Below are 26,667 nucleotides of genomic sequence, written 5' to 3'. Positions count from 1 at the left end.
CGCTGCCCGTCAGTGCCAACAGGAGTCTGCTGGTGGACCAGTGAGTACTCCTTCCTACAGCGCGGTTTTCTATGTTCCGTGAAGGGCAGGAGCAGAGGCCGCAGCCCAAAGGATTCTGAGGGGGCTGCTCCTGGCTTCCGGCTCCCACGTCTCAAGGGGACCTGGGTGGTCACTGGGAGCTCACTGCCACCTAGTGGCTGGGAAAGGAAACGGCTGAGACCAGCTCGCTCAGTACTTCCGCTCTCCAGGGTCTGGGGCTCAGGGGCCGCTGGCAGGGCTGAACTTGGACGCTTCAGCATACAAGGCGCTTTGGTCCACCACAGACCAGCAACCCTGTCAGGGAGGGAGAAAAGTTTTCTCCTGTGGAAAAGAAGCTCAGGCCAGTATTGGGGGCCGACCGTGGCGCTCAGTGCAGCTCTAGGGAAAGGGAGGGTTGAGCCATTTCTGCCCGTATGCAACAGGGATGAAAGGTGTGTGCCTGTGGGCTGGACAGAAATAGGCGAAGGCACTCCAGCACCTGCCCCATTTCCTCCAGCAGCCAAACTCAGGGCCCAATGGAAGCCCACTCACAGGGATGCCCCCCCCCGCAACCGCTGTGTTGAGACAGATGGTCTCTGAACGCAGAGAATTCTGCAGCCAGGGATGCGAGTCGATTCCTGACACGCACCGGCTTCTGGGGGCAGAGACGCCAGAGGTGCCACAGCCCCCCTCCCCACCTTGCTGGAAACAGAAGAGGCAGAGAAAGCTGGGCAGGTTTTGTGCCTTTATTTGAAATGAACGGTTTCCAGAAAGACGCAGGGGGGGCCCTATCGCCCCGAAATCACTACAACGAGACCCGCCACTGGCTCACTCGCAACAAGGACACGGACGGGGGCGGGGCCAGAACAATATATACAGGCTCCACAGACGGCACCACCACCAGCCATAGCTCAGAGTTCAATGCAACACACACGGATGGGGGGGGAACACGTGGGACAGCCTCTGCCCAGTGAGGAGTGGGCCAGGGGGCAAGCAAGGCTCCAGGAGGCGGGCAGGGAAGCAGGCTGGGTGCCACGTCAGGGCCTGGCTCCTCAGCACACAGGAGGGGGGAGAGTGTCCATTTTTGAGAGAGCTGGGGGGGCAGGAGGAAGGATTGCCATCAACAGGAGGAGGGAGGGCTGCAGGACCCCCACACAAGAGAACGTGCACACGAGGAGCCCCCCCATTACGAGCAGGGAGAGCTGGGCACCCCCATGGGCCTCACTCGCCCCAGCCTCCCTGCTCCAGACAAAGAGTTGCAGTTGCTCTCCCCCCCGAACTCCACAGTGGCAGAGGAGAGGACACGGCTGGAGAAGGGGGGCAGCAAGCAGGCACTCCGAGGCAGCACGGGAAGAAGGGCAGGGGCAGTGGGGGCACAGGGCCGACCTCTTGAGGCAGCCACTTGCTATCAAGGAGGGGGTGTCAGTTTTGCATGCCTGCAAACCCAGGCAGGGGAGGGGCAGGCCACACCCCACAGCCCCCCACAGCCAGTTGGCTGGAGCAGCGCAGGCCCCACAGCCCCGCAGTCTCCCTCTGGCAAGGCCAGCCCCCGCCGCTCAGTCCATGTCATCGTCCAGGCCGCCTCCACCGCGGCTGTGCTCCTCGTAGATCTCGCGCACAGCCAGGATGCGGTTCAGCATGCTCTCTAGCATGCTTTTGTCCATGGGGATGACCGAGTACCACAGGGGCGACTCTGCGATGCAGGACCGCTCAGGCTGCAGGTAGAAGACGTCGTTGCGGTTGCGAAGGCTCTCGGGGCTGCAGCAGGCAGAGGAACAGGCAGTGGTCAGAGCAGGCCCAGAGCCCTCCCCAGGAGCTCCACTGGGGGTGCCCACCCCTCCTCCCCAGCTGCTCCAGCTGCTGCCAGGATCTCGGTTTCTCCCATCCTCTCTGGGGCCAGGCACAGCTTCTGCTTCTTGCCCTCTGAGCAGCCAGGCAGGCAGCCTCCAGCTCTGAGAGCCCGGCTGCCCCAAGCACAGCCCTGCTGAGGCCCTCCGTGCCTCAGGCCTGCCTGCGCCCTGCCACTGGCCCACTCCTTCCACCTCACGCAAGCCCCGGGCTCTTCCTGCCATCTGCACCCCTTCCCTCCACCCCAAGCGCCCACCCAGCAGCCAGGCCGATTCCTGCGGGGCTCTCACCATTTGGAGAGATAAAACTCGTAGAACTTGACCGGGCAACGCAGCGGGTTCATGCGGTTCTCGCGCTGCTCCAAGACCGGCACCTCCTCCTCCCGCTTCCGCTTCCCAAGGCCACCGTCTGCAACGAGGGAGAGAGGCGGTCAGGTGTGGGGCTGCTTGGGGGATGGGATGGGCAGGAAGAGCAGGGGCACGTGGAAAGCAGTCCCTACCTCGCCCCTTCCGGTGCCGCACAGGAGCGTAGTAGCGGATGCTCACCACCTTGGTGGTGCCCCGGGACGTGGTGCACTTGCGTGACTGCCGCACCACGTTGGTGAAGGAGAGCTGCATGTGCTCCTCAGCTGTCTGCAGCCCAAAGAACTTGGTGTTGAAGAACATGAGGGTGTTGAGCAGCACGAACGGCGAGTAGACCCCCAGCTGCTTGCACTCCCAGAGGTGCTCCTCTTCCACGCGGGAGAAGACGGCATCTGCAGGCACAAGATCGGGCAGCCCGTCAGGAACTGGAAATCCACCATGTGCACCCCCAGCACACTTCCCTGGGCAGCCCCAAGTGCAGTGGGAGGCTCTGTTTGCCCAGCTCCTCGCCAGGGAGGGCTGCCAAAGCTCCCTGCTCAGGCTCAGGCTTCAGGCTGTGGGCCTTCCTGACTCCGACTCATTCTGTCACTTGGCTGTGCTGCCTAGTTCTGACACCTGACTTCCCCTCCTGACTGACCCCAGCTCCAGCTGACACCACCCAAGAAGTGGCACAAGAGGCTGCCAGGCCGCAGATTCTGCGTGGACCCACCGCACAGCCCCACTGGTCCTCCAGAGCCAGACATCGTCAGCCCTTTAGCCACCCAGAGACCACTGTACCTTCTCCTTCAGAGCCAACAAACAGCAAGGGATAGTCCGGCAATCACTACTACAGAAACGGGAGGACAGAAGCTGCCATCTGGACCTCCCCCTATTGGGCTTGACAGATGTCACAAGTAACTTGGCTCCTGAATTCAAACTACACGCGCACCTGCCCAGAAACAGCTACAGAGGGACTCAAATCAGTGACTTCCCCATGACGGGGGAGGGGTGTAAAATGTTACTTTTGTACACTTCGCTTGAAGATGCAGTTCAGGGGGACAGAGCTCAGAGCTAGTTCCTCGGTTCAGATCTCAGCTAATTTTGTCAGACATTCCCAGTTTCTTACCTGTAAAAAATTCACACTACCGATCACAGTAACCTACTTCCTGGTGGTGGAGAGAGTAGCCTGACAGATGATGATTGTAAAAGACTTAAGAGCAGGAGATGTATCTACTTTTAAACCTTGTATAAAGGCACGTCAGCACTGTGTGACAGATGGGGAGGGGGGAATCCAATAAATAAATACAAGACTGACTTAAAACCTCTTGTCAGTGGCTAAGCACCTCAGAACAGCCCTGCTGGACCAGACCAAAAGGAGCCCATCCAATCCCACAAGTGCTGGCCAGATGCAAGTCGGGTGTGAAGGCAAAAGCACCCCATCCCCAGCAATGGGCACTCCAAGACAGTCTCCACAGGGAGCGTCACTCTGGCCATCCTGCTGGCCAGGGAGCAGCGCAGGTCAAGAACTTCCCCAGAACACCAGGCCGTTGCTGAGGGCTGTCCCTGTGTGCCAGGGACGGCTCCCTCTGACACCCCCACCAGCAAAACCCACGTACTGTTGGGCAGGACTGTGGGCTGCCAGCCGTTCAGGATCTTGTTCAGCTCCTGCACAAAGGTCAGGTAGTAGAGGTCCGTGAAGATGTTCACCATGCGATTGTTCTCAAGAAGGTACTGGGGCGGGGGGGGGGAAGAAAAAACACATGAAGCCGCTGGGTCGTGCAGACACCCACAACCCCTCCCTGCTGCAGCAACAGTGGGAGTGCTCAAGCCACAGAGGCTCTCCAGCCCGTGGGAACAGTGGCAGATGGTGGTAGAAGGAGCCCTGTCCCTCACCCACTGGCTGCTTACCCAGAGGCTGGTTAAACTGCTCCTGAGTTGGAGGTGGGGGGATGGGAAGGGCGGGGCGGCAGCAGGGGTGCCTCACCTGCTGGATGCCCAAGCAGAGGTAATAGATGCTGTCGGGCTCATAGCGCTCGCCATTGGGCCGGGTGATCTCCTTGACGAACTGGGCCAGGCCATAGTTCAACTCGGCCGCTGTGCAGGCCAGGATGTCCTCTTTGATCCGCATGGGCTTGGCTGTGGGGACAGCAGGAAAGCAGCCTCAGGTTGGGAAAGGCGCTCAGCACGCCCTCCAGCACCCCTGCCCCGAGCACATGCCAGCCCACCCCCATCCTTACGGCCAAAGCGCAGCTCATCTCCCTTGCTGGTTTCACCGCCAGCATACTTGGCCTGCACCCAGCTCTTCCAGGCATTCACACCATAGGAATAGTTGAGGGCCGTGCAGCCCGGCTGGCTGCTCATGGAGTCCCGCGAGCAGCTCTCCGAAAGCACCAGGCGCTTCTGACCCTGTGGGAGAAGAGAGGCCATCACCCAAAGGCAGAGCCCCTGCCTGGCCTGCAGAAGGCCCCGGGTTCAACCCCCACACTGAATGCTATGAAGGATCTTTGGAAGCAGGCAACGGAAAAGGCCTTGGGGAGCTGCAGCTGTTCAGAAGAGACAATCCCGAGCGCAAAGAGCCGAGGGTCTGTCGTGGCAGCAAGTGCCTTCCCAGGGCCACAGGAAATGACCAGCCTGCACCTGCACAAAGAGTGTGGCTAGGCTAGCAAACCTCCCCTGACCCAGGACCAAAGCAGCTGGAGATATTTGCAGGACATGCAAGAGGCGTCAAAATCCATGCCGCCTTCCTGTGCTTCACCCTTCCTCTCCTCCACCTCCCCCTGTATCTTGTACCTCTTCACAGAAGTCCTGTTCCAGCATTTCCGCACTTAGTCTGGATGAAGCCCCACCCTGCACGCCACCCTTTCCCCAGCAGCACAGCATGGCTTCTGAAATGGCACCACTACAGCCATGTGCTCCTCCAATAGCAGAGGCATGCCTTTCAGCAGAACTGGATGCTTTGCAACTCTAGAGCTGGAAACTGCACAGCGCTGTCCCAACAGCCTCTGGCCCAACCTTCCCCCTTTGCTCTGCCAGCAAACCACATCCCACTAACCAGGTGGTACCAAGTGTGGAAGGAAGAGCACTCTCCACAAGGCACAAGCAAGCTAGACCCACTCCTGCCACAGAAGGGGGGGGGTGAGGGAACATGGTCAACTACTTCAGGCTAGGAGGAGACTTTTTTGAATGCTCCACTTCCAAATTCAGTCCCTGCAAGCAGAAAACCAGCAAGCAGGCAGCACTCACTTGAATGTCTCTCCCCAACAGGTGAGAGCAGAGGTGTTCATGGGGGTTCTGGCACCCAAGGCAACCCCCCCCTTTTCTGCCCCCACTTGCCCGTTTCTGCTCCCCTGACCCGGAAGTAATTGCAGTGACATCAATTACACAATCAACCACAATTCCTTCTGGCAGCTACCTCCACTGTTCCTCCTTTGAAAAAAAGGAGGAAGCAGCCAAGGCCCCCGACAGCCTTCCGCACAGCTTCCAGCAGCCCCAGACCGCTTACAAACAGAGCGGAACACTCTGTTGGGGCCTGGGAAGCAGCAAATGTCTGCTCCAAAATCAGAGGAAGTGCATGCCGCTTCCACGCTGCTCTGAGGGACACCCTCAGACGCAGAGGAGGGGCTCCGAGAATCGCTGCTGGAGAGGCAGTGAGGTGCTGCCTCTCCAGCAGCGATTCAATGCTGGACTGGGGCTGCCCTCCCCCTTTATAGGAGGAGGCAAAATGGCACCCTAGACAGACAGTGTGTTGGGAGTTGCAACTCCCAGCATGCTGACGCTCTAGGATGTCCTCTTATCTCCTCTGGAGGATAGGAAACAGGTGCCTAGAGTCAACATGCAGGGAGTCAAAACTCCCACTGCGCTGCCTCTCTAGGGTGCCCATTTCCTCTCTTATAAAGAAGGAGGGGAGAGGGGGCGGCCCAGCTCGCTGCCTCTCCAGCAGCAATTCTGGGTGCCCCCCTCCATCAGGAGGAGGGTGTTTTTTTTGAAGGAAGAGAAGCCAGCGGAGCAGCCAGCTTCTTTCCCTTTAAAAAAAAATAGACAAATGGGCGGCGGGGGGCAAGGCTGGCTGAGCTGGCTGGCACAAGCCCACAGAGGGTTGGTGATCCGGGCATTTGCCTCTGAGTCAAGACTTCTTCTGACATGAAGCTGTTGCTACAAGCTGACTAATGCGCTTCACGTGTCTACACCATCTTTCCATATTCTCAGGATAAGGATGTCGCATTTCTGCAGGGAAAGCCCCCTCTCCTCTCTCTCCCCCATCTTTTGGTGCAGCTGCTACAGCCTCAGCCACCACATTCAAGGATCCAGGAGCCTCCACCTCCACTGCTGTAGCCCTCACTAACCGTACTGTGCGCTAGACTTCAACCCCAACACTGCCCGTGAAGTTGATGGGGAAAAGCGCCCCACACAATCCCAACACTGCCACCATGTCACGCGTAAGGGGCACCAAACCTCCTTCTCCACTTGGCAATGTGACCGTGGCTGATTTATACTGCAACTGGACTTATCCAGTGAGCGCTTGGGCACCCTCAATTATCGCTGACGCAGGAGGGCTGCTCCTGAAGAATTGTATTAGAAGCTCTACAACAGTGAGCCAAGCTCACAAAGGGTTAACGGCAAGTATTTAAAGTCTATTCTACGGGAGGTTTGCTCCTCAGTGGGGCTTTCCAGGTGGTCTTCAGGGAAGGCTTCTCATGCACCTCAGCCATTCCCAAGCCTCTGCTCAGAACAACAGTCCCTCTCCCAACCCTCCAACTGCTTTTTCCCACCACACAAAGTTCTCCGTTCCTAGAACGTCTCTCTGCTTCTCTCATCCCTTCCCTACTTCCTGGGTGCACAACTTCATTGCTACGTCCCACTGTCTCCTGCGCCACACGAACCCAATTTCTTCACCCCCAAAGCATGCAGCTCCCACAAGATTGCAGCACATGCCCCACTGGCACAGCTATGCCAGTGCTGGAAAGTTGGTTAGGATTGTGGCCCTAAGTGGCAGCCCCCCAGGCAGAACTCACCTTGCGGATGGCCCGAGGCAAGTCTTGGTCTGCAGAGACATCCTCGGGACCCACCAGGCCGCAGTCAAAGAGGAAATCCACACTGGGGTTAATGTCCAAGGGGTCTGGTGGGGAAGGAGGCAACAATGGAAGGTCAGCAAGAGGCTGCATGCAAGCCCCACAGCCCACGGCCCTCCTGCTCCTTACAGGAGGGAGGGAAACAGAGGGTGGTGGAGGGAAATCTGCTCTTGGCAACACCTGGATCTACTATTCAGGAGGAACCAGAACGAGAGCAGTCAGCCAGCCTCTTCCCTCTCGGCCCTCTGCAGGAGACCCGGAAGGACACGAGGCATGCCCTTCCTGCCTGAGGCGGCCACTAGGGCCAGCTGACTCTCTCACTGGACCTGCTGCTCTGGCCCCATTCCTGACAGCCCCCCGTGACTGTTGCCGCCGCCCTTACTTTTGGGGAAGTCGGCTTCCAAGTCCTGGCCTGGCTCATCCAGGACATTTGCCATCTTGACAGCCATGGCCAGAACATCGTCCCTGGCAGGCCCAAAGAGATCACAGTCCTCCAGGAGGCCCTCGGCACTCTGGTTGCTCACCAAATCTGCAAACAAGGACGTGGACCAGGCGTCAGCATCAGCTCAGTGCCACAGCCAGGTCCAAAGAGACAGCGGGAGGCACCGCAAGAGGGCTTCTCCTTACTGGCCCGGCCAGGCCAGGGCTGGGCAGGAAGGTCACCCTTGTGGGCTGCAAAAAACCGTGGCTAGAGACCAGCAGGGGTTTGGGGAGGCAGAAAGGAACAGGCGTGTCTGTGATGTATCCAACCCTCACCCTTTGCTCCTTTTTGCTCTCAGCCAAGAAGCTCCACACAGCCTGAGCACATTCATTTCATAAACAGAACCTGAGTGTTCTGTTTCAGAACTAGAACCAGAAGACCCTCATTGTTAGATCTCAAAGGCTTGTGCTGCGGGTGGCGCAGGTTTTCCCTGCAGTCTTTGCCCCCTCCCCAGCTGGAGGGTGCCCCCCAGCCCCAGCCCATAACCTACCGCAAAGGTCCGAAGAGGCCTTGTCTAGCTCCTCGGCCTCTGCGATCATCTCGGCCATGGCCAGAATGTCGGCTTCCAGCGGGTTGGAGGGGATCTTCACCTTCAGCTCCTCAATAGTCTCCACAATCTTTTCCGTGCTCTCCAGGGTGGTGGGCAGGAACATTGGCACAGGCACCTGCCAGCAGCAAGGCAGGCGGGTCAGGCGGGGGAAGGGCGCGGGCACCCCCAGAGCCAGCAGGCACCTGCATACTCACCGGGACAGGCACAGAGAAAGGCACAGGCACTTTCTGGCAGTACATGTTCATAGGCACGGGCACGAAGATGGGCACAGGGATGGGCAGCACCACCACCTGAGGTTTCCAGTCAGCCTCTGGGAGGGGGGAAGGCACAGGCAGGCAACCGTCAGCAGCACCGCTCCCGGCCCCCCCACAGCCAGCCGTTCCTTGCTCCCAGAGTGAGGCGGGCCGGCGGGCCGGACAGCTGGCTGCGGACTGGCGCTCAGTCCTGCACGTGCATGCGGAGACCCCACCCACAGAAGTGCCCTGCTGCGAAAGGAACCCGCCCCAGGGCTGCCGCTCCCCGAGCAGCAGGTGCCGCAGCCCAGAACTGCCGCTGCAGCAGCCGGGGACCCCTCACCTGTCTGACACCCCTTGGACTTCATCTCGATCTTGCAGGACACCCCCCGGTTCTGCATGAGGGGCTTGCACATGGCAGCCTTGTTCTTCCGCGGCGTGACTGGCTGTGCTGGCGCTGGGGGAGCAGAGGCTGCTGGGGGGGAGCTGTTCTTTGCAGGCACCTGGGCAGATCCAGAAAGAGCTAGTTTCGGCAGCTGAGGCCCCCATGGCCAGTCAGGGTCCTGTGGGCTTGCCCCAGGTCTGGCAGGCTCCCTGGCTGATTAGCGCCCCCTCCCACGAAAAAATGCTGGTCCCTGAGTCAAGGGCCACCTGCTCTCTAGGCAAGGGCTGTCTTCCCCTCCCTCTCTCCATGCTGTGAAGCACTCCAGCCCAGAGGCAGCTGCCCAGGGAACTCACCGTGTTGGCCTCTGCTTTCTGTGGGGTGGAAGGGGGCTGCTTTGGCTCTGGGGACTGACCTGCAGAGAGAGTTCCAGGAGTGAGTTGCTTTTTCTCCCAGCCAAGCCCAAGACCTGCCTGGATCCGGAAGGGGCAGGAGGCAGTTTCGAAAAATTTAACTTGGTGCTGCCAAAACAGCAGTCTAGTCTGTGCCCCCCCCGCAACGTCTCCAGAAGGGGACTGGGCTTTTCCAGCCCTTCCCCACTGCAGAGGTCATCACTCTTTGACCTGTGGCTGGAGAAGCCACACCATCACTGAAGCAAGGAGTTCACCAGGATTCAGCACCAGATTCTCAATACGCATCTAAGCCTTACGTAAAATTATATAAACAACTAAAATTATAACAGTGGGGAGAGTGAACCTCCCTCCAAAAATCACAGCTAACCCTTGAAGCCCAGTCCAGTTCTGCAGTGATCTGAGCAAGGGAGGACAGCTGCTCAGCCGTCCATTGCTGGACTTGGGGGCCAGAGGAAGAGAGGAAGGTGCAGGGCAGTGAAGGTCCAGAGAGGGAGAACAACCTGCAAGGAAGAACCCTAGAGGCATTTGCACCTCACTTGCCACTGCTCTCGCCTCCCCCAAGGGGACGGCCCCTTACATGTGGGACACGCCATTAGTAGGGCCCAGGTGTATTCTGTGCAAGCACATACACATATACCCTTGGCAACAGCGTCAATTGTGAATTCGGCATCTGAGCAATCCTATTTGCCCTTCAGGAAAGCAAATCCCTGACCATCACGGTTGACACACACTGAAGGCTAGCAATGCAGCCCAATCTGGGGTCTTAAGCTCAGAGTAGCAGACCCGACTTGCTCGGGAGGCCAAGAACTCCGACAGGGGCCATGCTGGGGGGTCAGGAGGGAAAGGAAAACACAATCCCATGTGCAACAGAAAGGGGGGCTTTCATTTCTCCCTGCTCGTTCCCAGCACCAGACCTTGGTACCCACCAGGCCTCCGACACCTGCCCTGGAAGGTCAATTGCCAGCTGAGAGGGGATGGCCACCCCTGCCACCAGAGGGGCAGTGCTCATGGATTGCCCGGGACTGGACTGGTCCCAAAGCATTTTAGCATTTTAGTCTGGGGGGACACAGATGGCTGGGCAGACTGGCCTGGCGTTCCAGGCCAGGCCCCACTCATGAACTCTCCGCTGGGAAACAGCCACCCGCCCTGGAGCCTCCCTTGCTAAATGTGGGAGCTGCAGCCAGCACTGGCACCAGCTCCTTGCTGTCCCTGCGTGCCACAGAACTTGCCATATCCCCCCAGCCCACCCCAGGGGACCAGTGCAGAATCCCTTCTTGGCAGCCTGGCCAGTCCCTGCCCTTCCAGTGACGCTCCCTAAAGCTCTGGGCTGGCCAAAGCACAAGGTACTCACTGTTCAGCAGGCTCTCGGGCCCTTTCTGGGTGTCCAGGTTAGGCTGATTCTGTTGGTTATAAAACCGCAGTAGACACTGCTGGTTGCAGAAGTGTTTGATCTGCCCCCGCCAGTGGATGGTCTCCAGCAGCTTCCCCTGGCGCTTGCAGGCGTGGCATCGAGCCGCCTAAAATCCACAGTGGGGGGGAATGCAGGTGGTTAGCTGAATCCCCCCTCCAAAAGATGCACAGCTGGGACTGAGTCACCAGAATACGAAATCAGACCTCCAGTATCTTGTGTAGCTGTCACGCCCCAGCCTTTTATTTAAATCAAAAAAAGTTTCTAGACATCTTTGACAACAGACGCACGCTTGGAAAGGTGCTTCCTGCTAAAGGCTCCAAGATTAGAGGGTGGATTTGGAGGCACTTCCAGTGTCTCTTTCCATCTTTTCCTTCCTCTCCACAGACATTAATTAGTAACCTCCGCCTCTAGCACCAGACATAACGCATTCTATTTTAAGCAAAGTCCTGCCACTTCTGCCAACAGAAGGTTCAAACAGAACCTACATTTGTGGCCCAGTTTGTGCCCAGCAAATCCCAGGCCACCAACTGGGAATTTAACTGGCCAGGGGCAGGTCTGTTTCCACAATGAGAATTCTGATTTCCACTCAGCCCAGGCCCCAGCACAGGCACTGAAGGCCCCCTCAGGGAGATGCAGCCCCCACGGACTGCAAGGCTTAGCAGGATGACTGACCTTGAAGTACCAGAGCAGGTATTTGCTCTTGCAGTCCTCGCTGCAGAAGTCCCAGGTGCTGCCCTCCAGCTGCTCGGTCACAGCCCGCTGGCACGTCTGGGAGCAGTAGGTGCAAGTGATGCAGCAGAGGCCCAGGTTCTTGGTGAAGTCCTGTTTGTAAAGAAGCACACACCCTGCGGAGAAACAAGGTGGGTGAAGCCTCCCCGGGAGGGCACTGTGGACACCCAGGTGGTGGCAGGGAGCCCGCGGCAGAGGTTTCAAGGGACAGCAACACCAAGAGAACCTGAGAGCGATCGTCCTGCTCTGCCCCTGGGAGGGGAGGGGTGCAAGCAGGGGACTCGCCATTGCTCACCTCTCTGGTGCTAAGAAGAGCTTACTCCAGGGGGTCGACCACCTTTGGCCCAGGCCCGCTGCATGCAAGGACCTGGAAGGCACGGCAGGGCCAGCTGGGACTGGGGGGCAGCTGCAGCGGCAGGGCAAGATGGCCTCCTCCAACAGCCACTGCACAGCCAGGCCCCACAGGGCAGCCTTCCGCCCACCTCTCGCCCCGGGACCCTTCTCTGCCGCAAGGCCCTCCCTCTCGTCCACCACAGGACTCTGCTCACCCAGGCCTGGCTCATACCCCCCCACTCTCCCCCCCGCCTCCACAGGTACCTTCGCTGCAGAAGTTCTTCTCCACACCCGAGAAGCGGATCTTCTCGTGCAGCAGCTTCTCCTGCTTGCAGTGCTCGCACTGAGAAACAACACCCCGCAGGCGCTTGAAGTCCTCGCAGCAGTCCCGGCAGCAGAACTGGTAGACCTTGTCCTGCCAGAGAAAGGGGGGCACAGCTGTCAGGGGCCACAGGGAACTCCAGCAGCAGAGGAGAATCCTGCCAAGCCAACTGGACCCCCCCCCGGCCTTGGTTCTCTGCACTATCTGCATGCACATTGCCAAGAGATCCGGGCCACTGCAGGCTCCACCCCCCCAATCTGCCCTTACGAAAAGTGCAACCCAGGATTGACTTCTGCACACTATCCCTCCACCACTCCCCCTCCATGGGGCAACTCCTTTGCCTCTTGCCTGCAGCCCCTCACCTGCCAGTCCAGGATCTCAGGCTTCCCAGTGAAGAGATTGTGGCAGGAGTGGCAGGTCAAGTGGATCCCACCTTCTGGACTGGTGCGCTGCATTTTGAGGGAAGGGGAGGGGAGAGAGATTCAGAAGGGAACACAGGTGGGCCTCTGCCCATGGTGCCCAGCCATGCACACACTCAGCAGAGGGTCCCACAGTTTCCAGACTCACACCCGCTACTGGGTGCCTGCCCACCACACCACATCCTAAGCCATGCTCTTGAGTCAGCCCACACGGCTCCCAGCCACTACACCCACTGACACAAATCTCCATGTCCCACAGTACCCGAGCAGCCCACCTCCCAGGCCCACAGCCCACGGGCAGGGGCCATGAGACCTTCCCCTCCCCACCACTGAAGGCTGACTGAACAGGAGGGGGAGAGTAGGTTGGAGGCACCCCATACAGGCTCTTCCCAGGGGATGTCCCGCTGCTACAGCTGCTCCTGGGAGGGAAGAGGGTTTGGCTGGGGCCAATGGCGGTAAAAGACCAACATTCTGCGAGTAGAATAATAAATTATGCAAATCACACAAATGTTATTTGACTGATTTATTGGATAGCAGACACAAACTCTCTTCGGCATCAGAAGTAGAAACAGTTTATTTGAGCACGACGGACCCCACACCCAGTAGACTCAACATCACATACTGATATTGATAAGTGTATATGTATATATATAAGAAGCTAAGAACTAGCTGCCAAGCCTCCCCAGCACTCCCCCCCACTGGCCACTGGGTGAGCTTCTGTGATGTCAAAGGCTTCACGGACATTCTAAATTCTAGGGGAAGGGTTGACAGTCAGGGCAACTGCTGTGGCAGGGGATGAGTGGCTGGAAACCTCCCCCAGGGTCTGGGGCAGGAGAGGCCAAGTGCAGTAGGGCAAGCTTGGGAATCTGGAAGGGCAAGGCAGCTGAGGAGAGGCAGCAGGAAGATGGCAGAACCACACACACAGGACCCAGGGAAGGGGAACAGGCTCTTGACTCGCCAGCTGGATTTGACACACGGGGCACAGATGTCATCGCTGCACTTCGGCCAGAACAAGAAGGGCAGGGAGTCCAGAACTCCTGGAACTCCTGGCAGGGAACGGGCAACTGTGGTAAGTGCTACGACCCCTTCCCTCGGCCTCAGTTAGCAGCCCCCTCCTAGGTCTTCGTGCGTCTTAAGAGCCTTTAGCAGACACAGGCTTCAGCTTGCAAAGCTTTTTTCAGCAAACAATGAGAGCTAGAAGCTTTTGTTTGTTTCTAACATGAAAGCAGAGACTTTCAGGAGTCTGATGGATGCACCAGATCGCAGCCATGCAGAAGACCCACGCTCCTGGGTTGGGTCCCGTCACTGTGACGGCAGCAGCGCCTCCGTATGTACCTGGAATTTGGTCCAGCAGCTGGGGCTGCAGAACTGGTACACCACCTGCTCGTTCTTGTTGTAGTAGCAGGGCTCAGACAGGCTCTTCCGGCAGAAGCTGCAAGGCCGAGGGGGTCCTGTGGAGGCAAACAGGGGGGCCGGGCTGAGGAGGGCAGCTGCTGGGGACAACTCTACCCCCTCCCCACTTTGGGTTCGGAGTTCCTACAAGGAGAGGGCCGCAGCGCAGAGGAAACACGCCTTAGAACGCCCCCCTCCAACCTGCCCTGATGGAGTCGGAGGTCCCAGCCTGTTCGGGTGGCAGTTGGGGGTGGGAGTCTGACCCTCTGGGGCGGTTCCCCCCCTCTCTTGCACAGAGGGTCCAAGCCCCTCTCTCCTCCCACTCCCACTCCTGACCTGTCAGGCCTGCCTGCTTGACTTTGTAGGAGGTGGTGCAGCAGATGGAGCAAAAGAGGCTGGTTTTGCCCTTCCGGTCTTGGTGGGACAGCATGTCAAAGTTCTTGCACAGCGTCTTGCACCACATGCAGGGGTAGACGCGAGTGTTCTTCTGTGGAGAGACAGCACAGGGCCACTGCCAGGCAGGCTCCCCCAGGCCGTGTGGGAGCCTCTCCCCTCTCAGCAGCAGACTCAGTCTTCCCTACTATGCAACGCTCCCCCCCCCCACAAGCCCTCTCCCAAGCCAGTCCCGCAGCAAGGACATCTCTACACTGCCAGGAAGGAAACCTGGGGACTGGCAATGGCAACTGGTGGGTGCCTGGAGCCTGCCTCTGGGGACCAACAAGGGGAAGGGAACTGGCCCCTCAGGTCAGCTGGCTTTGCTCCCTGGCAGGCTCATGGAGCAGGAATGTGTGGGGGGCCCCTCCCTCCCTCCCTCCCAGCAGAGCTCCTCCCCTGCCTGGTCTCACCTTCTTGTAGCTGTTCAGGCAGGTGGCATTGCAAAAGCGCTTCTGCTGCCCCTCATGGAAGAGGTACTCCAGCGGCAGCCCCTTGTTGTACAGGTAGAGGCCACAGTGGTCGCAGCAGTTGGTTTTCAGCCCCTTCGTGGCACGGAACTTGGTGAAACAGGCATCGCTGCAGATGCGGTGCACCACATTCCCGTTGCTGACCTCGTGCTGGATCTGCAGGCAAGAGCAAAGGGGCTGCCTGTCAGTGCGTAGGGCTGGCACCAGCTTCCACCCACAGAGAGAAACAGGGGCAGGAGGAAACTTATAGCCTCCTCCCCCACACCCACGGGTGGGGGGGCTGGAGCACAACAGGCCAGGAGGGGTGAAAAGGGCCTCAAGGCAAAAGCTGTGAGGCAGAAGGGGCTGGTCAGAGAGGGGCGTCCAGAATGTGGCCTCCAAAATCCTGCACCTGCTCAATGCCAGCTGAAGTCAGTCCGCCCAGGAGGCCCAACTACCAACATGCCTGTGGCCAAGCACCCCCTTTGCTCTCTGGCTGGGCTTTGCCCCACACGCAGCAGCCCTTCCTTCCTACCCACATGGAATTCTTCCAGGAACTGTCAAATCCACCCCCTCCTCCTTCTCAGGCAATCAGATGACTGGTGTGCCTCTACGGGCCCAGGCGCTTCTCGCCCCACCCAGCTCCTTCCTGTAGATCTGCCCCACAGGAATGCCTCTTCCTTGCTCGTTTTGGGCAGCTCACTCAGTGCACCAGTCGTGGGCACACACGTGCAAAATTGCCCTGGACTTAGCAGGCCATTTCATCTGGGACGCCCCACCCTGGTTGGAGTTCCCAGCAGTGAGAAGCCTTTCCCACAACAATAAGCAGAGAGGATCCGCACCCGGGACCTCCCACATGCACAGCACATGTCCTGCTGCTGAGCTGTGGTCCCTTCCCATGTAGGTGCTCTTCCACACTGCAGGAGCCTTCGGCCACTGTAACAGCCCCCACTTTTCGCTCCCCCTCAGGGAAACCCGAGGTAGGTTTGACATGAACAGGGCTCGGCTGAGCCTGCCCTCATCCACTATGTTGTGTATTGCTCTTTTTCTTCTAGCAGCAGACACAAAAGCCCTTTACCAGCCTGATTCCCAGATCCAACCCAATTCCCGGAGAGGGAAAGATGCAGGACCAAAAAGTTGTATGGAAACCAGCACTAGCCCAGGCAGGGCCATGGCTGGCTGGGGGTGCCAGGACTTTGTTTAAAAGACCTGTCGTGGCCTCACTCTGAGGTCAACGTTAATCTAAATGCAAGGCCTTCTCTGCTCATTGCTGCCACGTTCTTTCAAGAGACTCTTGCTCTTTGTGCCCATCATTTGGCCAGTTCATCCTCCATCCAGGTTGTCCTCCATCCCTGACAGTTGCTCAGGGCTTCTGCTAGCCGGGACAAAGGTGGGTGCAGAGGAGCTGGGGTCAACCTGGTCAGCTGGTTTCTCAGGTTGCTCCTACAGCATCCAGCCCCTGTGCTGAGGGAGCCCTGGTCTTTGGGACTGACAGGAGAAGGGAGGCAGCTGAGGAAGGGAGCCTCTGCTTCTCCAAATTTGGGGTGGCAGCATCTCCACCAAGGCTTCTTTGGCAAGAAGAGCTACCCCCTTCCCGCGGGTCACCAGGCTGCCCTTGCAGCATCAGGCTTGTGCAGGCTCCCCCCTTCCCAGAACCTTCAAGACTGCCCCAGACAGAGGCAGCGCTCACCTCTCCGGGCTTGTAGCACACGCTGCAGCGGACGGTGTCGGAGGCATCCGAGGTCTGCGGCGCTGGCCTCTGCTGCTGGGCTTCGTACAGCGAGAGGCACACGGAGGTGCAGAACTCGAAGAATGAGTTGCCAGAGCCGATCTGGGCCACGACGGAGTCCTTGGTGTTCCAGATCTCCCTGCAGGCGGGAAGGTACAGATCAGGTTCGAGCCTGGCTGGCCAGCCGCAGGCAACTGGCAGCAAGAGGCAATGGGGAAGCCTGAGCAAACCGGGGTGGGCAGGAGAGGCAGGGCCAGGAGTGCTCGCGGGGAAAGGACGGGGCCCGGCTGGGAAGGAGGGAGGGAGGGAGGGGAGGGGGCGAGCAGCAGCCGCAGCACCCACTTCTTGCAGAAGGTGCAGTTCTTCTTGTTGAGGGGCCTCTTGGAGAAGGTAGTCAAGCAGGAGCTGGAGCAGAAGAGCTGCGGAAGCCCCTTGCGCTGGTAGGCTGTCTGGCCCTTCTGCAGCGGTGCTCGGCAGTTGGCGCAAGTCATCTTGGTCACTGTGGAACGGGCGGCCCGCTGGGCCATCTGGTTGCGCAGCGACATGCGTGTGGTGCGCCGCGTACGGGAGGGGACAAAGTCCTCGTCGTTGGGGTCGTCCACCATGGCATCTGAATCTTCATCAGAGACTGGAACTGGGAGGGGCGAGAGAGAACCCAGTTAGACCCCCCTGCGACATGCTCCCTCTCGACAGGGGGTGAGGGGCAACCAGGCGTGCCCTCCTGCTCACTCCCCAACCGATAGGACTGTGTGACACCGAGACTTGGCATTTTGCTCAGGGAAGCAGCAGACGTTGTGCTGAGGAAGCCGCAGGAAGTTGAGGTTGTAAGACCTGAAGGTCAGTCAGGGCAATGGACAGATGGACATTTCCCCCACTGTCCTTCATTCCTACAAGAGGTGGGGTGAAGGTCAGACTAGCCCTCACATCCAGCACCAATACAGAACGAGTCACAGGAAGTCCAACATTCATTCTCTGGCAGCAGAGGAGAGAGTCCTTGTAAGGGACATCCACAAGCAGTGGGGTCTGTCAGGTGGGCTCATCACACAGGCAATGCAAGCTTGCACCCCTGGCTGAAGAACTCTGTGCCCAACACAGAACCCAGCAAGGTGTACTTGTCCGCTGCCTAATGCCAGGTGATTGCAGGTATCAGGCAGTGGGTCTTGAAGCCAGGATCAGGACTTTGCAGCAGAGAAGTTTCAGGGACATCAAAGGGGAGCTTGGTAAGCCCTGTCAGAACCTAATTCAGAGTCCAGGAGGGGAACCTGCAGGCTGGGGAGGTTTTAAAAGAGAGATTCCTTTAAATAAGCACAGGAGGTGCAGGTGCAGGGCGAAGGAGTGGTCCAATCCAGCTGGGAGCACCACAGCTAAGGCTGCTTTTCTCTTAAGAGTATGTGTCCAATGACCTGGTCAAGCCTCGCTTCGAGGAAGACGCTTGGGCCTGCACCTTGTGGTCAAGAAGGCACCTCCTCCTGAACAAGTGGGTGCAAGCTCGCCACGTGGCCTGTGGAACGCCTTCAAGATACCAGTAATAACCACTGGACTGTAGTCTTCCGCTAGCACTGCCCAATCTTCACACAGCAAGTCAAAGTCTGGTGGAGAAGCGAGCCCAGAGTTGGGAGAGGGTCCACAGTGCCTCTGTAGCCATCTGAACTCCATGCCCATCTGGGCCAACTAGGAGCAATGGAGGTTAGCAGATATCGCTCCCACTTGACCATACCGAATACTCTGAGCTATCAGTGGAAGGTATCAGAGCCGTTTGTTATTTGATTTTTCTCTGTAAACCACTTTGTGAACTTTTGTTGAAAAACGGTATATAAATACTGTTAATAATAATAATAATAATAATAATAATGTGCTGGAAGGTATTCAGTCAAATGGCTGGGAATACATTCAAGTTCTCCACTTGCTCTACCTAATGGCAGGAGAGGCAGCAGAATCTGCCAGAAGGGCTACTAGGAGCTGATCAAGTTCACTTGAAATAACTGAATCCTTCCAGGCGAAGCTTCCACCCGGCTGAATCTGGATCCTGGGCTTTGCAGTGCTGTGGAGGTTTCCCTCCAATGCTCCACTGCCAGAAACTTGGAGGGGGCTGCATCCAGGAAAGAAGACTTCCATCATAAGGGAGCATGATCTCGCACCTGCAGCTCAGTAAACACATGAGGTCTGCTGCCTACTGGTTGGTTGGGGTGGCAGCCATCATGCTTTTGGCCTAAGCCCTGGTTGTTGGGTGGGGCAGCTGCACACTGAGAGGCACAGAGATTGATCCACTTATCAGGATGGTCTGGTGTTTCTGGGTTTGTAAACATGCTGGGGGAACAAAAGAGCTATCTGGGAGGCCTACACACCCCTCCCCTCCTAAAGGAAGCAGGCATGGCCTGTTTCTTATTTCTAATGACAAAGTCTCTGAAGAGCCTGGCTAGTCCACTCAACCGAGTACAGGCAAGATGAGCTCTAGATTTACTGTCACTCATGCTGGAGTGATTTCTCATGCTGCAGCCAAAGGTTTCCTAAGGCTCCCACATTACACACTAGCACCCTTGGAGGAATGAGGCATGAAAGACGGTGTGTTGGAAAGCATGCTCAGGGGCTCCTCAGCCCACAGAAGCCTTCTGGCGGCACTCAAAAGATGCCTTTGAATGGGGCGGGTCCACCCAAAGAAGAAGCAGCATTCTCTGAGAAAAGATCTGGTGAGGAAGTCTCCCCCTGCTTCTCTCCCTCTCTCTCTAATTCAGGGTAGAGTCAGAGAAGGTTCCCCAGAAGGACGGAGCACCAGCATGGCCTTGCTTGGAACTGGGGTGGGACCAGCCAAGGGCCAGGGAAAGGATCCAACATCACATAGCTCTGCCTGTCTGTAGGAAAGACAATCCAAAGAAAAGACATCCTCGTTCACTGGTAGACACTGGCCCTTGCTAGGGCTGGGGGGGAGGGCAGGGCAATCCTAGCAATCGAAAAGTTGCCCCAGGAGGCCCTGCCTGGACTCCTTCCAGCAGCTGTAATTCTGCAGTTGAGAAAAAAAAACCCTCAAGGGTCACTGAAACCAACATTAATCAATGCATGATTTATGGACAAGAGATGTGGCAATGATCACGAGCCTGGGCGCCTCTGAAAGGGGGGGACGACAAAAAAATGGCACAGAGCAGAACAGCTCTGCCAATGCCCATTCCTCAGGCGAACTCATTGCAGCTTCCATGCTCTGAATGCCAGAACATGTTGGAGAGCCCCAGTGGGACAGGCTCTTCCTTGCAGGCCCTCCTTGTGGGCTCCTCAGAAGGACCAGGCTTGGCACTGTGGAGAGCAGGACTAGCGGGGCCTGCTTCATTCTGGTCCGATATGGAAATTCTTGCTACCAGCTCCTACACTGGAAGGAGATTCACTCTTCCAGGTACACCTTTTGCCCAGTATCAACTCCCAGTTCCCCACCCCACTCTTTCCTCAAACATCTTATTACGTGGACATTACATCCTTTCATCAAGGAGCTCAGAGTGGAGTACACGCCTGTGCGCCCGTTTTTTTTAATCCTTACAACAGCCCTCTGAGGTGAGCTAGGCTAGTCACCATCTCTCAGCCTAGATTACTCAGTGAGCTTCAGGACTGTGAGGATCTGAACCCAGATCCCTGTGGGCTAAGCCAGACTCTGCAGTCACAAGTCAGACTGGCCTTAGCAGCCTGCTCATTTGGCTTCAGGGCCTTTTCCCCCAGTGAACCATTATAACTTACTGCTCTCAGAAGAGTTTACAGTTTCAGGCCGGGACACTTCTGACCTCCTGGCTCGCTCACTCCTCTTCTGCTCCTGGAAGACAACATGGGATCATCAGACTTTGAAAGGCAGCCAGCCCACAGAAACCCAAACTTTGCACATGTTCACCAAGTGCCAAAGAACGCAAGGCACTGTACAAGTCAAGCAGGATCCAGTAAAGACCTGCCAGAGGCTCAGTCTAAACTGACACACACAGAAAGCCCTACACATAAGAGGACATGCAGGACAGAGATCTCAAGGACACCAAGGAGGGGCGATGGGCGACACCTTGTTCTTCCTAAAAGGCCAGAACACAGCCAAGGGGTGGAGGGCAGCGTCGCAAAGTTTTCGCTGAGAGGCACATGCTCACTGTTGACCTCCTTACCCTTCTGACTGGCTGCTGCTCGCCTCCCGTTGCGCCAGAGCCTTCCCCTGAAAGAAAAACACAAGAGAGACCAAATGTTGTCTGTGATGCTCCCAAAATGGCCACCGCTGGCATGGGACTGGCACAGAGTCACAGCCAGAGACAAGGAGCAGTGAGGAAGCCCAGAGCCCCCGACTCTCCAAGTCAGGTCTGGCTAGTTCTAGCCTCAGTGGTGAGGAGGCAGCAAGAGGCAGGTTCTGGAGGGCTGAAGAAGGCTGGGATGTGGGAATGGCTGGAACAGGGAGGTGGATCTCTTTGGAGGGGCTGCTCAAGTCTGCTTCCAACACCGCAGTCCCGCCTCAGAAACTAGTAGAAGCTCACCCACCCTGGACAGCCTTCTCCACCAATACGGAGTGGAATTATTTATACCCGGACTGACATTCAGGAACCAGCCAGGCCCTCCAGCTTTGCCTCATGAGGAAGCCCCTTAAAAGGCAGAACCTCACTGATGGCAAAGCCAAGCCAGGGCTGGGCACAACAAGGACAAAAGGTGCAGCAGCCCTTCCCAAGAGGAGAGTGGCCTCCCAGCAAGCCCCCCTTGCTTGACGCCAGAGCAACAGCCAGAAGGAAGAGACAAGACAGCGGGACAGGGGAGGCAAGCTGCCTTTTTTCTGACCCACCTGGAACTTGGGCAGGTTGCTCAGGCTCCAGTGCTTTGGGCTTGGCTGGGTCCTCCTGGCCAGGACTTTCACTCTCCACTGTGGCTGGGCTCTCTTCCACCAGCTCTGCAGGGGCCTCAGAAGTGCTGTTGGGGACTAGCTCTGGCTCCTTTTCCTCCTCTGCAGATGCCGCAGCCCCCTCCTTCCGCACAGGGGAGCTTTTCCGGGGCGCTTTCAACCGAGCTTTCTTGACCAGCCGCTGACTTGCTGGGGAACCGCCAGGTGAGGAAGCCTGTTCTTCAGAAGGTGGGATGCTGTCCACCTCCACCACATCTGGTGACTCCACAGCATGGCTGTCAGGAAGGGAGGCCATGCTCTCTGCTCCAATGTCCTTGGTGCCTTCAGAGTCCATTTTGGACGCAAATTCCTCCTCCTTCCATGCTTCGGGAACAAGGGCCTCCATCCCTGGTGCAGAAGGGTCTCCAAGCCCCTCCTCGGGCTCCACAGAACTTTCTGGCTTGTACAAGCTGTCCAGGTTCTCAGCCTTCTCCAAAGCCCCCAAATCCCCTTGCTCCTTGCTTAGGTTCTCGAGGGTGTCAGGCTTCTCCAACAGGTCCAAAGTGTCAGGATTGTCAAGGGCCTCACTGCTGGGTTTGCTGAGCTCCCCTAGGCTGACTGCCTTCACCAAGCCCAGGTCCAAGTCACCGTCCGAGGTGGCTTCCTTGGGTGCCTCCCACTCCATCTCCTGGGGTGGCAGAGTGGAGGCTTGTGGGACGGAGGCTGTCTGGGAGGCCAGCAGGTCCTCTCCAAACTCCATGTCTGCAGGGAGGTCACCAATGAGGGGCTTGTCAGGCAGAGAAAGTGGCCCCAAGGAGCCTGGAAATTCACTGGGATCCATTCAGAAGCAGCTGCAAACTGAGAGCCACAAAGAGAAAGAAAAGAGTTCCACTGTGGGTTTTTTTTTTTAAACTTCTCACTAGGTCAGCAAGGCCCTGGAAAGGGGGGGGGGGCTAAAGTTCAGTGGCAGGTCTGGCAGGGTCAAGTCCCTGGCAGCAGCATCTCCAACAGGACTGGTTGGTAAAGGCCCTGCTATGTCAGAAGCCCTGGAAAGCTGCTGCCAGTTGAGGCAGGCAATGCTAAGCCTGACGGACCACCGGCCTGATTCAGCAGAAGGCAGCTTCCCATCTTCAGAGGTTGGCTGCCAGCAAAGGGCCAAATGGTCCCTGGACCCCAAGCCAGTTGAGAGGGGTGTTCCCACCCCACAGTGAACCAGAAATCAACCCAAACCTACAAATCTCTTCTGCCAAACCAGACCTTGGCTGCAACAACCCCACCTGCTCACCTCCACCAAAAGCCTTCCATTGTGACCCAAGTTTTTCACATTTGCGGGGAGCCCTTTCAGAGGGTTGTGAGGGGGGACAGGGAGCACCGTCACGTGCTGGTCGGAGGACACTGGAGAAATCAGGCACTGCAACCTGAGCCTTTCTCCTTGTTTTCACCGAGTCCACAACAGCACACCATTTCCCCCAGTGGCCTGTTCATGAGCACATCCATCACCAGCCTGAACTCTGAAGGAGACAAGCCCTGAGCCCACCCAGTTACCTCTCAGTGCACCAAGCCAAGTGGCACTCACAGCAGTGGCCTGTGCTGCTCAGGCAGATCCACCTGGAGAACCAGCCCCAAGAGCAGAGCCCGTCTGTGTGCCGGCCAGTGCCGAGGACTCACGCATACAACACCACACCAGAACAGTGCTCTGCACCCTCAATCAGTGGTCTTCAACCCTTTTCATGCCACGACCTCCAAAAATAAAATAAATAAGGTTTGAGATGGGGACCCAACACCAATTCCATCCTCTTCCTGGGACCCAATCCACCTGCACCCACCTGCCCCTTTCCTTGGATCTTTTGGGACTTCACAACAACCCTGCAAGATAGCAGCCGCAGCAGGAGGGACCAGGCTTAGGAGCTGCAGCAAGAGCAGGCTGTGCAGGATTATACCAAAAACTGTTTTCGATAAGACAGAACCATTGCTGGATTGGGCCAAGCTCTCTCTTGCACAGGCCTTGAAAGATTCCACAGCCACCCAAACAAAGCTTTGCAACCCCACTGGGGTCCCAAAGAACACTGTCCTAGATGTTGATGCAGGAGGAAAAATAGCTGGCAGGTGACTGGGAGTGGAGACCGGCTGCTTCCAGTTCATCTCTGCATTTGGGGCTCCTTGGACAAGTGCAACTGTGAGAGAAGCAGGCTGCGGACAGCGGCCATTAGGGGACTCTGTAAAGGTTGGGCACTCTTAGAGGAGGCGTCCAGAGCTCAGCCTTTCCTTCTGCTCTCCAGAACAAGGGCCCTCACCACTGAGCCAAGTGTTCTGGTGACAGCAGCACCCGTGGCTAGTCCCTCCTCTGTCACTCTCGGGCTCTGGACTGCAGGGACTCAGCACAGAGCTCTCCCCTGCTTTTGCCCAGGCCAGAAAACACACCAAGAGGTTGCTTCTGTTCAGAACTGCCCTCTGTCAGCCTCAACTCCACGTCAGGAACTGGGGGAAGAATCACAGCTGCTTCCTGGAAAAGGGCCTGGTGGTCCAATTTAACAACCAGTTCTGGGAACTCAGAGTGTCAACTTGTGTACCCAACCAAGTGCCATCCATTTTTTTCCTCTCAAAGGGGGAACAGAAGGATGACAAAGTCACACATCCCAGAGACTCCTGGTCTGGTTGAAGTGGCTGAGGGGACCATCAGAATCAGGCCCTGCAAGTCCTCTCTGGCCTGACAGTGGGAGGGGTGCCTGCCTCTGGTCAAGTTACAGGGCAGAGCTCAGGGGAAGAGGCCTGCTCCTCACACATGGCCTCCAAAGCAGCCTCCCAGAGACCCCTCCTCCAGGCAGTTTAGAACAGCAAGGCAAAACCTGGCCTGGCACCGAGGAAGCCATTTATGCTTCCTGCCTCTGGCAAGTGCCTGCAGGATCCTTCCCAGGTGCGGTCAAGAGTTCTGGTGAGCCACTCTTTCCAAGGCAGAAATACTTGAGCCACAGCTCAGGCCTTCAACCTTGTCTCTCTCACCTTGAAAAAGTGCCTTCGGGACCAGTTTCTGGGTCTTGCTACTGATCCCAGGGATGGGGGGGGGGGGGGAAGAAAGGTAATCAGCGCTGTAAGGCAAGGGAAGGCCTGGCCTGGTTTAAGCTTCCCACAAGTGTTTGCAGGATCCCACCCTCACACCCACCAGACCTCTATCCACTTCACTGCAGTCAGAATCCCTCCTTCCAAAGGGGCAACTGCCCTGGCCTGCCTCAGCTCAAACCACCAGCTCACCATTCTCGAGCAGGTCCATCTGGATCCCTCTACAGTACAAGCCAGACCACGTCTGCCTCGCTGAAGGCCATAGCCTCTCCCAGGAACTTGGCCTGGTCCACGAAAGCGCTGCCTTCCTGGGCAAGTGTCTGCAGGATTCCTCCTCATGCTGCTGTACAGGCCCCAGACCTGCTCCATATTTCCAGCCCCCATGTGCTGGGGGTCTGGGGAGGCAAGTCCAGACCTGACAGCTGCTAGGAAACAGACAGGGCCCAGCGACCCTCTGGGCTCTCCCCTACATGGCAAGTGCTGGCAGGATCCCTCCCCCAGTGCAGCCCCAGCCAAAGCAGCTGCAGATCAAGGTCCAGGCTGTGCCTGGGGTGGGGGGGCTGACTGCTTGTGCCTTACCTCACCAAGTGCCTGCAGGATTCCTCCCCTGTCCTGCAGCCCTCAGCCTGCCTGCAGGGCCTGGGCCCCCCTGGAGGAGCCCTGCCTGGTCCCAAGTGCCTGCAGGATGCAGCCCTCCCCTGCTGCAGGCCAGACCTGCCAGGGAGGCAGCAGGGGGTTGGCTCCTCCCCCTGCAGACCCCTCCCCGCCACAGGTGAGCCTGGCCCTGGCCCCGCCCCCTCCCCAGCAAGTGCCTGCAGGATCCTGGCCCAGCACAGGCCCCGCCCCTCCCCAGCACAGGCCCCGCCCCGTCCCACAGGCCCCGCCCCCGCCACTCACGAGGTCTGGCGCCGCGCCCCTCCCCCCGCGGCCCTCAGCCCCGCCCGCCGCCCCTCACCTGTCGCCCCCCGCGGGCCTGGCCTCCCCTCGCTCGCCTCGTCTGCCCGCGACCGGTCCGGACGGCGGCGGCGGCTGCGGCCCCTTTAAATGGAGGCGCCGCTCGGAGCCTGAGCGCGCCGCAGCCCGCGAGGGGGGGGTCGGGGAGGTTTCCCATTGGCCTCCGGCCGCGCGGCGCGGGCCCCGATTGGCTGCGGCGCGGCCGGGCTCGCGAGACTGCGGGAGGCGCGCAAAACCCGGAGCGGACCACGGTCCTGGACGGGCGGCGCAAAACCCGGAGCGGCCGCGCGGACCTGGAGCGGGGCGGCGCGGGGGGGCCACACTCCCTGCAGGGAGAGGGGGGCCCGCGCCCCCCGGAGAGGCCGCCCCCGGCGCCCCCTGCCCGCCCCCTGCCCGCCCCCGGCGCCCTCACCTCTCCCCGCAGGCTGCAGCGCGCCTGGACCACGCAGGGAGTGCGGCCCCTCCAGCCTCCGCGACTGCTGCTGCTGCTACTGGCGGTGCAGCCGGAGCGTCTCCCGGAGCGGGCGGGCGGACGGGAGCGCGCGGCCGGGTGGGGTGGGGCGGACACGGGGCACGGGCACCGCCCCCGGGACGGCCGGCTGTGGGGCCGCCCCAAGACCCCCGCGGCCCGCCCCCGCCCCGCCCCCGCCTCGGGTGGCTGCCCGGTCCGCCCCAGCGCCCCCACCCCGGACCCCATAAGTGCCCCCAGCCGGCACCAAAGGCACCGCGCCCCTTCTGGGGACAGGCTCGGGGCCGCCCCCAAGCAAGCTCACCTGCCCGCTGCCTCAGCCAGTCACGACCGGTGCCAAGCCCCCCCCCCCCAGTCTTCCGGGACCAGCCCCCCACCCGGTCCCACCGCGCTCCCACTCACAGCAGCCAGGACCTGGGCTCAGCCCCTCCAGCAGCCTCCCGGGTCCCCCTCCCAAGCAGGACCTCGTGGCCTCGGCTTCCACCCTGCGAGGGCCCCGGACCCCGGTGGCGTAGCTGGAGGGGGGCGAGCACTCAACCTGGCAGGGAGGTGGGCGAGCGGCCCCTCCCTTCGGAGCCATTCCCCGCGGGGGGAGCAAAACGGAGCCGTCTCCGTCCCCCCCTCCAGGAATGGCTCCGAAGGGAGGGGCCGCTCGCCCACCTCCCTGCCAGGCTGTGTGCGCCCCCCTCCAGCTACGCCACCACTGGTCCCTGCTGCTCCCCCGCAGGGAATGCAGCTCAGTGTCTCTCGCAACACGTGATTTCTCAGGAGCACCAGGACCCCCCAGGGCTCTGCTGTTGCGCAGTGCCAGGGGGCTGGA

At 58.8% G+C, this 26,667-nt stretch overlaps 1 protein-coding gene across 5 annotated transcripts; it reads right to left on the bottom strand.

The window, feature by feature from the left end:
* Positions 1 to 750: 750 nt before the first annotated feature.
* ZMYM3 (zinc finger MYM-type containing 3) lies at positions 751 to 25,909 on the bottom strand. 5 transcript variants are annotated; one of them, XM_066639883.1, is made up of 26 exons: positions 25,791 to 25,909; positions 22,944 to 23,107; positions 21,332 to 22,225; positions 20,673 to 20,719; positions 20,269 to 20,341; positions 16,894 to 17,185; positions 16,513 to 16,690; positions 14,787 to 14,999; positions 14,278 to 14,428; positions 13,885 to 14,000; positions 12,493 to 12,579; positions 12,073 to 12,223; positions 11,419 to 11,591; positions 10,687 to 10,852; positions 9,279 to 9,337; positions 8,884 to 9,043; positions 8,502 to 8,617; positions 8,248 to 8,422; positions 7,659 to 7,805; positions 7,220 to 7,323; positions 4,445 to 4,613; positions 4,192 to 4,343; positions 3,824 to 3,938; positions 2,366 to 2,620; positions 2,157 to 2,274; positions 751 to 1,776 (listed from the first exon to the last, which is right to left on the bottom strand). In XM_066639883.1, exons 3-26 carry the CDS (start codon positions 22,206 to 22,208, stop codon positions 1,575 to 1,577), a joined length of 4,296 nt encoding a protein of 1,431 aa, XP_066495980.1. In that variant the 5' UTR covers positions 22,209 to 22,225; positions 22,944 to 23,107; positions 25,791 to 25,909; the 3' UTR covers positions 751 to 1,574. The 5 variants fall into 5 exon arrangements, with proteins under 5 accessions (XP_066495980.1, XP_066495979.1, XP_066495978.1 ...); XM_066639882.1 differs by lacking the exon at positions 25,791 to 25,909 and adding an exon at positions 25,380 to 25,455; XM_066639881.1 differs by lacking the exon at positions 22,944 to 23,107.
* Between the last annotated feature and the right edge of the window lie 758 nt (positions 25,910 to 26,667).

This window comes from Tiliqua scincoides, chromosome 12 (genome assembly GCF_035046505.1).
Source record: "Tiliqua scincoides isolate rTilSci1 chromosome 12, rTilSci1.hap2, whole genome shotgun sequence".
Lineage (NCBI taxonomy): Eukaryota > Metazoa > Chordata > Lepidosauria > Squamata > Scincidae > Tiliqua > Tiliqua scincoides.
This window is presented reverse-complemented; position numbering and strand designations above follow the sequence as displayed.